This window comes from Gymnodraco acuticeps, unplaced genomic scaffold, assembly GCF_902827175.1.
Source record: "Gymnodraco acuticeps unplaced genomic scaffold, fGymAcu1.1, whole genome shotgun sequence".
Taxonomy (NCBI): Eukaryota; Metazoa; Chordata; class Actinopteri; order Perciformes; family Bathydraconidae; genus Gymnodraco; species Gymnodraco acuticeps.
This window is the reverse complement of record NW_022991125.1, coordinates 273317-284522: the sequence shown is the minus strand read 5'-3', so window position 1 is coordinate 284522 and position 11206 is coordinate 273317. Positions and strand designations below refer to the sequence as shown.

The 11206-nt window shown below is 40.0% G+C and overlaps 2 protein-coding genes across 4 annotated transcripts in view; one reads left to right on the top strand and one right to left on the bottom strand.

Annotated features, from left to right (window-relative positions):
- tfam (transcription factor A, mitochondrial) overlaps window positions 1-2672 on the top strand; it is a 7614-nt gene extending 4942 nt beyond the window's left edge. The window contains exons 4-5 of the mRNA XM_034237162.1: window positions 74-130; window positions 1519-2672. Coding sequence (XP_034093053.1) covers window positions 74-130; window positions 1519-1743 — 282 coding nt within the window. The 3' untranslated portion in view covers window positions 1744-2672. The remainder of the gene's footprint in view (window positions 1-73; window positions 131-1518) is intronic.
- Window positions 2673-3572: 900 nt separating this feature from the next.
- On the bottom strand, window positions 3573-10902 carry zgc:171971 (uncharacterized protein LOC569690 homolog). 3 transcript variants are annotated; one of them, XM_034237170.1, is made up of 8 exons: window positions 10079-10902; window positions 8188-8234; window positions 7435-7589; window positions 7185-7321; window positions 5771-5873; window positions 5336-5604; window positions 4686-4856; window positions 3573-4571 (listed from the first exon to the last, which is right to left on the bottom strand). In XM_034237170.1, the coding sequence occupies exons 1-7, from the start codon at window positions 10268-10270 to the stop codon at window positions 4686-4688; spliced, it is 1074 nt and encodes a 357-aa protein (XP_034093061.1). In that variant the 5' UTR covers window positions 10271-10902; the 3' UTR covers window positions 3573-4571. The 3 variants fall into 3 exon arrangements, with proteins under 3 accessions (XP_034093061.1, XP_034093059.1, XP_034093060.1); XM_034237168.1 differs by having other exon boundaries at window positions 4704-4856; XM_034237169.1 differs by having other exon boundaries at window positions 4704-4853.
- Window positions 10903-11206: the final 304 nt, after the last annotated feature.

The window sequence follows — 11206 nt, the reverse complement described above, 5'->3', positions numbered from 1 at the left end:
ACACAGACAATTACAAAGCGGTTTCTTTGTTTTCATAATACCAGTCATTAATGTGCCGATGTTGTTCCTTCAGGACAAGATGAAGTCACTGGTGCAGGACTGGATGATTCTTTCACTTCATCAGAAACAGGTTGGTTGCACAATCATTACATATCCTTTATTCCTACAGTTACAGAGTGGTGCCGGTTTGAGTCCTGAAACTATAAATGAGTTCGCATATTACCACTTCCTGTTCTCTCGTTTAGAAGTCAGTGTTTTTTTAAATGTGGCCTTGGTAAGGAGCCTGAAATAAGGTCTGTAGGTGACACAAACATAAAGGATTTTCACGTTTTGTTTTCCAAAAATGGGACAATTCCCTTATTAGGTTGAAGCCGATTATCAGGGCCGATATTCCGCATTTGACCGATTATCGGTATCGGCTTTTTTTTTTAATCAAATTGCCGATAAAACTTTGGCTCTGATGCGGCCGTTTCTCTGGCTGCAGTCACCACTCTGTGTACACGAGCAATGTCCCGCCCACAGCGCTATCTGATAGGCTATTACTGAAGATTTTCCGGGCGGGAGCCAGAGAGGCGGGACCTTCTCAGATTACAGGTAGGTGCAGGCAGACACAGACTGAAGCAAGCAGCAGCGCTGAGCGGCAGAGCCATACATGTGTTAAACCGAAGTTCAATAAACATCCCTATCCCCTATGCTGAAGTTGCAAAAATGCCACGATCTTATGATCCAATTCTATCAGTTTCCCAGTTACACAGGGACGCGGGAAGTCAGTCAGAGTTGGGGGTGCGTGCAGCGTCTCGCAGCGGAGTAACTGTGGTGCGGAGGGGGGGGGGCTGCGAGTGGAGCCTCGCAGTTTTTCAGGTTGATATGTGAAGCTCATTAGCTAGCCAACATGTATCTTGCAAATGTTTAGCAAAATATTAGAAGTGAGTCTACTAGACTAACGTTAGGTCTACTGTAATAGCCTCACTTTTAATAGTTTGCAAAACATTAGCTAGCACTAGTGTTTTGCAGTTGCTAGCAGCTTACTGAGATGTTATGCTAGATAGACAGATATAATAAATTAAGCATTCTTGTTAGTTAAGCATGTCAGCCTGCAGCCCCACTTCTTGTCTCTCTCTCTAACTCATTGCAGATGGCTGCACTAAAGAAAAGGGCACAGAGAGGAAACCAGTTGTAAGATGTTTAAAAGTTCATTAAACATAATATATGCTTAAATGCATTTCAAAGAAGTTGTGTTGAGTTGTGTTGGAGTTTGTGTTATTCTACATTTTAACACCAAGATTTTCTGATTTTACTGCAAATGTATATCGGTTCCAAATATCGGTTATCGGTCTCCTTGATTACTAATAATCGGTATCGGTATCGGCCTTGAAAAAGCCATATCGGTCGATCCCTACTTTCTATGCTAACGGCCAGATCGCTCTACAAAAATACTTCATCGCTGCACCACTCTTTAAGGCATTAATGCTGCTGCAAATGTGAAACAATATCTCCTCTGTTTGCTCCTCATCTCAGATCTATACACAGCTGGCCCAGGACGACAAGATCCGCTATAATAATGAGATCAGGTCGTGGGAGCAGCACATGGTGGAGATTGGACGACCAGACCTGGTCCGAGAGAAGACCCTGCCTACCAAGAGGAAACTTGCAGCTCAAGTTCAAAGAATCAAGAAGGGAACGATGAAGGTTATACATACAGGGAAGTATGCCACTGCAAGCGAAACTGTCCGCAGTAAATGAACACATCAGTGTGTTCATGTACCAAGAGGAAACAGTGTTCATGCTCTGCTTGGTTTTTGACAACGTTCCCAATTGTCATGAATGCTCCTTAGGTTCAACAGGGCAAAGCTTTTACATCATTCAGACGGATCAACATCATTTCACAGAAACCATTATCACCTGTGCTTAGTGAAATGTAACAATTGAAACCCGGAAAGCAGGATTATAACAAGCACAATGTGACTCTAATAATCATCCTGACTTATTGGTTTCTTAAATCCATTCGATTTATAAAGTGCGATGGTTCCTGGCTAAGAAAGAGATGCAATATAATGATTTCATGAGCTTAGACATTTAAATCAAGTTAGTAAAGGAGTTTCAGATAAGGTTTCTACATTTCTGTCTGCAGTGTGTAAAAGGTTTCATAGCCCTGAGTGTTACCACAATATACTTGAGCAAATGTAAAAGTTACTGTTGCAGTTCCAAAGCAAACACTTTTTTTTATTTTTGGTATTTCATAAAGAGTATTGATGCAAAGTAAACGTCTGATGTTATTCTGTACTTGCCAACAAATCCATGAAATGTCCAAAATCAATACCTACAGTACCTGTCTGGCTCTCAGGCTTACATCTTTAGAGCCCCATACAATTGTTTAATTAAAAGAAAAACATATATATTTACAGACACCGCTTCCCCTAAAGATGAGCCATGAATGAAAATGAAGCCATCCTCACTGAAGTATGAATCTCATCGCTCTTGTCGATGTAGCGTCACCTTTTACAGTCGCAACCTCAAACTGAAATACTGTTATTTTTCATTTATGCCATAATCATAGACAGTTGACTGACATTTTGGGTTTCAAAAATATACTTTGTTTAGCTTTGTATGAGATGCTTTTTTGTTTTAACTGCTGTTTTGGTTGATAATAAAATGTGCTTTTTCCTACTGCGCCTTCATCCAAATGATTGTTTTGTTAATATAAATGCTCAAACACCCTTCATCTCTGGTATGTTTCAAAAGAGCCTTCCTTTATGCTTAAGCAAACTGCCTCAGTGAGACTATGCACGTGTTTACGCTAGCAAAGCTACAGTCAAAGCTGAAGTACAAAAGCATCCATGAAAACTTAATTTTCTCATAGGAGTCAAAGCCCCATTAAATGTGTCTGCTCAGGCTTGTTGGTTCAGAATGGCCGAAACACGAGGGGCCCGTGTTTTGGTCCCCTCTGGTCATCAGTACTGTAACTACGGATGAATGTGGCACGTGTTAAAACAGTCTTCCCAATTTAGTTTAGTTATACATTTTTATAATCAAGACGTTTCAGCCAAAGTCAAATCCAGATGACGTGTGTATATATTTTCAATTACCTCGCCAACCCAGCAAAATGTGTAAAATACAGAGCAAAATCACAGCAGGTTCTGTTCTGTGGGGCCTTTAAAGTCCCATTTTTTTCTGATGGCCATCACAATACGATCTTCAATGAAATTCAATTACCTTGAATCGTTGATCTGCATCAGTTCTAAAAATAATGGAATAAGCTATTTACTGCTTTGTAGCATCACATACCACACAATTTAGCTTCAAGCAAACAGTTCATCAACAATGTTTTAAACAATTGATTGACATTTTTCCAAATGTTCTGAAAGGTCCTCCAGAAACTAATAGTTTTACTGTGCCAATTTTGAACACTGAAGGCCATGAACATCTGGATTTGCAGCTGCTTTGAAGATTATCCATGAAGCTTCGAGGTGAACGTGTTTTCAAGTTTAACAAAAACATATCCAGGTTCAAAAACACACAACGTGAATCTTACAATAATACTGCAGTTAGCAAAATACTACAAAAGTGACACATTCCAGCTGTACATGAGTTGTTTTTTATTTAACCAGGAAGTCCCTTGACATTCAAATCTATTTTCTTCAAGAGATAATTACAGGTTTACAAAAATAGAATATACAAAGCATGTTAAAACAGACAAGTAAAAATAGAGGAAGTAACAGATTAACAGCAGATCAGAATACAACATGTATAGTAGGCGCAATCTAGTGGAGAGAAAACGTAACTGCAATAAGTGCATCTACTGGATCAACTATCATCCACAGACTGATACACTGAAGCATGGGAAAGTTCCGTTATGAAAGCATCTGTAAATTCAAATGACAGTCACTCAGTGTTGGACTAAAGTCTGGAAGCTTCCGGCATAATGATCACAACCTGGTGTCACTATCATTCTGAGTGTCTGCTGGTGGATGTACAACTGATAAGAAGTCATCAGTTAACAGGTATTCAGTGCTCAGGTACAATTGAGTCCTTGTAGATCAGCGGGGAGGGTTCTAATACAATGATTTTAAAGCATCTTTTCAAAAACTGGCAGTGTCTTCACATCAGAGGTAAAAACTGTTTATGAGTTTGTTTTTCTATCACACGATATTTAAAATGTGCTAGGCTCAATTCTAGCATACAAATAATGCAGGTCGCCGTTGATAGCCTGCATAGCTGCCTTAACCTCAAACCAGAGGTATGAAGAATATATTAGACTCCAGGTCACTTCCTTCACAGTGGTGTGTGGGTGTGGTCCCACAACATCTGATCAGCCATCGTACACAGTTCTCACACAGTGTCTGATACCTCATTCACACCAACGGTGTTTCAGGGCCGGTTCGGAGCTGGAGCTTGAAAAGCACCAAAGAGTCAGTGACCTCGAGAGGCGTTCAGGGTCCTTGTGGCTGCTGTGGTGAAGCTTCTCTCAGTAACGCCTGGAAGTCAGGAGATAAGACCAGTTTGTGGCGGACGTTTCCCAACACCATCATGTCTCCAGTTCGACCGTCAGACAGACGCACAGACACCAGTTGCTGAGTAGAAAGGAGAGAAAGCTTCCACATTAATAGTGACTAAATGGATTTGTTTCACTTTATTAGCAGAGATATATTCTGGTGTTGCAAATGTTTAAGTTCAGTTAACTGCACCTAGTCACCACCCAGTACCTGCAGGAAGGAGAAAGCAGCTCCCTCAGAGACGTCCATCACAACCTGACCCATCTTCAGCTCCACCTTTCCGGACTTCCTGATCTGCAGTTTACCCAGAAATCCTTCTGGCAGCTGGGACAGCACGGGACAGCCCTCCTTCAGCGGCACCTGCTGAGGACAGGCACAGACTGTTAATAACTGGCTGCAAAAAGCACTTTTGGGTTTAAATCACCAACGGCTGCTAGACTGACGATTCCAATTATCTGTAAATCACATTTTAATATCTTTAAAAAATGTAATTATGTTTTTTTTAATTTGTTGAAATGTGTGTTTTTATCCGAAAACTTTCCAAAAATGTTCAATCCAAAGGGGGATTTGAACTTGAATCAAGGTAACAGTAATTTCCCTTTGAGTATGCTGTATGCGTGCCTGTCAGACGATGTCATGAATTGACTTTTTATCCAGTTTTAAGCTACATTTTTTTAGATCTTGGTCTTTTTTACCACTATACAGACCGGATAAGGTTTTTAAATTGGATATCTAGATTTGAAGCTATCAGAGAAACCTTAGTGGTTAGCTTGTAGCCGTTCAGCCGTATGTCCACTGGTGAACACTGTCTTATAACACAGCACTGCTTCATTCTGACTCACCTGTGCTTGCAGCTGTGCCGGCCTCTTGTCTGCAAGCTTGCCTTCCTTCTTGGCAGGTTTCTCTGCTGCAGGTGCTGGAGGGGGGTCCACTTTCTGTGCAGCTCTGCCCGGCATGCTGTCAGGAAGCTGCATGAAGAAGAGCTCCTCTCTGTCCGACAGGCTGAGCTGCTGCAGCAGCTCTCCCACAGACGGCTGCTCTGCTCTGGGCAGCTCTGTTCTGATTCCGGCTCTACAGGATGGAGCTCTGAACACACGAGGCTTCTCTGGACCTGCCAACAGGACAAACACTTCACCACCAGAATGGACTGAAATAATTCTGCTTTTTTTATACTGAGAGTAGCTGCTCGAAAAGCAGATTCAGTGACTAAACAAGACGTAATGAGACTACTAAACATCAGACAGTAGCAGTACTTTAGTGAAAGGAGATTTTCTCACATGTGCTGGATGTCCGTGTCTTTGAGAAGCTGCTGGGCTGACACAGAGGCAGCTGGATGGGTGTCAGCTTTTCATCGTTCCTCAGACCTGGATCATCTATGAACTGAGGGTAAAAATATAACACAAGTAATGACCAAAATGATTAGTGATATTTATAACTATTGACATCAGTATCAATTACAACTTACTGACTCACCAGTCATTATAAACGAATGCTACGCAGATTAACATTTGGAAAACATCAGAACTTTCTTTGTCTGCTGGCAAACCGCCACATTAAACTCACTAAAAACACACTTTTACTGTCTTCCAGGTTTAGACGGAAAAATGATGGTGTCAGTTTTGTCACAGTGAATAAGAGTTTACTTGCTAATTGTGAATAAGACTATTTGAAATAAGCCATGCTTTGTCACTCCAAACTAAAAAGACTAAGGAGTTGGGGCATCAGTTGGGGCGCCCTAATTTAGTTTATGATTTGATCTAAAAGTCATTATTTGTATATTAACAGTTGATCAAATAACTGTCTCTAAAGTGAAAGGCGTCTGTCCGTCAGCCAACCAGAGATACAAGAGGAGTCAATATTGGATTTACAAAGATCAGCCGAACAAAACCACATCCAATACATTCTAATGTTGTTCTTTGCATGTCGGCATCAGAGTCATAATAAAATACCAACAACAACCTCATGAGGTGACACTATGTCAAATATTAGGTTTTAGAAAGGTCCACAATGTGTCTGTTTAAAAGCTTTAATGTGCAGTTTTCCCAGAGATAGAGGCAGCGTATCACCTCTGCTACTGGCTCCATACTATCATAATGTAGTCACCAGTTATCAACAACACATAGACTAATCTATGTGCTCATCAAAGAAAGTCACTTTTACTCTACGACTCCAAAAGGAGAATAATTATTGGGAAAAATAGGATTGTTACAAATGTGTAGGACCTTAACAATGCCTTTGTATATTTACATTTACATTTGGTGTAAATACTTGTCTTCTTAAAAATACTTATTTTTGTTATCTTTATATATTTGAGCTACTATTGCAACTTATTTGATTAGATTGTTTATGTTTGCACCACCAGACAGCAAAGCAAATTCCTTGTTTGTGTAAACGTACCTGATTATTTGTATGTCTGACCTCATCTATATGCATTGTGAACTGAACCTATGCTTTTATTATAAATGTTTTATTTTCACTGATTGTGCTGTATTGTCCTAGTCTTCATCGCTGTTCAAAAATAAATGTTAAGAAGTTAAAAAAGCCTATTAACTACTAACAGCAGCGCAAGAATAAATACAATTCCACTCAAAATAACCCGCCAATGTATGACCTTCAGTGGGCCTGTCACTCATTACTGCGGCACAAACTGGAACAATTGTGAATGTATCCCTTAAGGTGGAAAGTACTCACATCGTCCCTTTGTAGTTTACTGAGTATCTCGTCTTCATCCGACTCCTCCTCCTCCTCCGACTCCTTCCTCTCCTTCTTCACCAGTTTACAGGCAGGTGATGTGGTGGAGGCGTGTAGGTCTGTAGCACCACGCCAGCCTGAACACAGAGACGTGATGATGATGATGATGATGAGGAAGGAAGTGCGACTGTCTGCTTGAGTTCCAATGAAAATAAAAATCATTAAAAACTAAAATAAAGAATATGTGCACCTGTTTTGCGTACGGTGTCGGCAGGACCCTGCTCGAAGATGGAGTGAGACTGGATGGTCTGCAGCCTCTCTCTCCTCCTCCCCCTGCTCTCCCTCTTCCTCTCATCCCTCTCTCTCTTCTCTTTTTTAGGAGCCGCTCTGATCTCTTCCTTTAACCTGGGGTAGATTCAGACATGACCATAGGCATCATTTATACCGAGGACACTGGGGAAATGTCCCCACCATTTTGCATTAGGTCATTTGATAAAGTCATCTGAAAACAGCGTGCTCAAAGAATTGTACACTTTGAGAAGTGATGTGCACTTTTATTTGCACAAGAGAACATGTACAATGTCGAGGACTGTTCACACTTTTTGGGTGTATGTCTGCTAACCTAAGCGGTGCAATTTGGACCAGTGACAGGTTTAATATAAATAACAATTGAATAGAGAATAGCTTTGCAGCAGTGTAAGCATATGTATGTATTTAGATATCAGAAATATGCTTACAATACTTTTGTTTACATTATGTATGTATTATTTGTGGGGGTGCTCAATGCAGTAGTGTTTTTTTTATCTCAAAAAAGTGTCCCCACTACTTTTTCTAACAAAGTGAAGCCTGTGGACCGTGTAGAGGAAACGTCTGTGTAGCAATGCTGTGGGAGTCACCGACTCAGGAAGGAGACCTAACATGTATAATCATTACACACTACAAACTAACAGCAACAACTTATATTACTAAACAGTCCTGAAATGATATTGTTAAGACCACTCACTCATCTTTGTGTTTCCTCACAGCATGGACATTTGGCTCAAAGGATTTCTGAATAAGAGCACAATGAGGAAAGAAACATATTGTTAATACCACATATCTCTTTTTTGGGATCCAAACATGCACTTGCAATTAGCCTCCACAGTCAAATAAGAGTCTGAGCCCCCCACTACCTGTAACTTGAGGATATGTGTTCTATCAAAAAGCACAATGTTTTTCTTCCAAATTGTAGTGGAGTAGTATCAATTATTCTGAGATGGAAATACTCAAATCAAATAAATACATCTCAAATTTGTATTTAAGTACACCTACTTGAGTATATGTACTTTCAAAAACTGAGTATATGCAGTAGCCTATAGCCTCTATTGCAGTGAAGAGTATATGAGACTACCTTAAGTTAGTTTAACTTAAGTTACTTACCTCATTTAGTTCAAGACATTTCTTATTTAATTGGACTCTCTAACATTTGCTGATTTTTTAAGATAACATTGTTTGGTGCCTAGCAGGGCTGCCAACATTTGAGTTCAGCTTGGAGTGAGATTTTTTTTGGTGAACCGAAAAAATAAATGTTCATGTGTACAGTGTTACAAATGTATTGAACATGTACAAACTAGGGTTTCCCATTAATTCACTATTGACTAGCGGTACTGAGTTGGGCCGGTCGGCCGGTCGAGTTACCCGGGCTGATTTGTAAGTCCGCCCCTGTCTGAGGAGCATATGCCCCGGGAAGATCTTTTTTTTTAAATATTGAAGTTAAATGAATTAACCTGGTGCATTTTGAGAGCAAAATGATTTTATGGATACATCTCTCAACATCCAGATGAAACAGAACTGTAAACAGATGTTTTTTCTTTATGGATATTTTACAAATCACTCACCTTTTAAACTGTATGCTTGTTTTACTGTCATATAGTATTTCATAACTGTTTTTCCTTTATTCTCATAAATGGTGACCAACGCATTTGAGACCCACTGAGATAACTAGACTAATGTGAACTATCTAAACAGAGAGTCCCTTACCTCACTGAGCTGTAGTTATCTCTCAGTCTGACAGGACAGAGCTCTCCCTCTCCTTGTTTTAGAAACAGCTTCTAATATCTGTTAGCGCAGCTAGCTAACCAGATGCTAACAACAACAATGCAAATAGTGAGTTTGGTAGAAATATGCTGTAATAGTAAAGTTATTTAAGATGATGCCATAGTTATTGAAGATGTTACATTATAAATATTCCCCAAAATTATTCAAAAGCATATTCTTCCAAACTCCTTGCTGACACACAGGAGACTATTGACGTGTGTGGTGAGTTTGGTAGAAATAAACTGTATAATAGTGATTGAATATTATTGTATTCTCTTTTTTGGGAGTTGCACTTTGCAGACGGTCCCTGAGCACTCGTTTCTTCTCCGGCTGCGAATAGAGACCAATGTAATGTGTCCAGCTCGGAGGACGGCGCGTATTGGCTTTTTTTGTTATCAAAATGTGATTGTAGTTCGTTGTCAACCTTACCACGGTACTTAGGAGACGTCATTTGTGTCTGAATAACGTTTTGTTCATGAGTTATTGATCCGTGAAATCAGAATCTCCCAATATCGTTTCAACTTTACTGAACTACGCCAGAAGACCGTCTCATTTCGTAGACCGCTCGGTTTGCTGTTCCTTCACTTTATTTGTATATTTATATACATTTATTTTGGACGAAAACTTAGCGTGAGGAAAGGCAAGTCTGGCGTGAGTGCGTGAGATATGGGTTAATTGCGTGACTCTCACGCTCAATGCGTGAGTGTTGGCAGCCCTTTGTTGCAGTATTTGTTTCAGTCCAAATCCTATAGGCATTTCATTATGACCAACAATGAAACACATGACCACATATTTCAAAAAGGTGTATCATTCATTACCTTTGGTTTCTTAAAGACTCCCCCCAGTGTCAAGTCCCTTGTTCTGAGCGAGGTCAGTCTTGCAGGGGGGGCGGGGGAGGACAGACTCCTTACCCGGCCTAGTAGTCCTCTGCCCGGGGGAAAACTCTGCGCTGCCCCGCTGCTGAGGCCGGAGCAGCCGGGAACACTGTCTGTGTCCTCAGAGTCGGTCATTCTGTGTGTCTGGACCTCCTTTTAATATTCTATTGTTTTAATGCCTGTTAGTGAGGCGTGTCCCATAACAAAACACCCTGTTTTATTGTAAACATAATCATTAACGTTACATATTGTGCTTTTATTCTGGAATGAATCCGTCTATGAGTTTAATGTATTTATGTGTAACTATGTCTCTCACAGAAACAGTTCAATAACACTCGCTGTTAAACTAAGCCTGATCCATGGTACAGACAACTTAGCAACCTCCATTTTGTTTGCAATAGCGATATCAAAACAGAGTGCATATACATGTAAAACTACACTCTCAATGACAAAAACGTTTCAATTTAGCAAACCGGAACACGAAATGTTATGAGTAGACTCCAGTTATTTTCGGTAGCCTTACACTGCAGGTTATATCCTTCCTGTCGGCTGCATACAAATAAACACTTCTTCACATCGTCTTGGTAGTTAACCCAGCGGAATATTCTGTGGTTGGAGAATATCATGTGGTTGGAGAATATCATGAAAGGCTGAGTAAAACTACAGAAAATACTATAGCAGTTAGTGCCATTGGTTTCGTTTTGCCGCCTGTTTATCTAGTTTAAATGGATAGTGGCTATTTTACTTCCGTAGCCAACTGGGTTGCCATTGTTTTTCTTATACTGTGCTACACAGACTGAACCACAAGATGGAGCTGTTTGTCTCCTGTGGGATATGTGTTCCATGACAAGGTGGTCAAATCAAAAATAATATTATAAGTTACCAGTGGTGGTGAAATTGCTCATATTTTTTACCTACCCAACTACCTAAAGTAGAAATACCTAATTTTAAAACTGCTCCTTTACAATCCATTTAAACGAGAAAAAGAGCTTGACTTTCAAAATCTTATTTACAGTTTTTTTCAGTTGCTAACACAAAAATCTCACATAAAGCATAGCCTAATTATTTTTA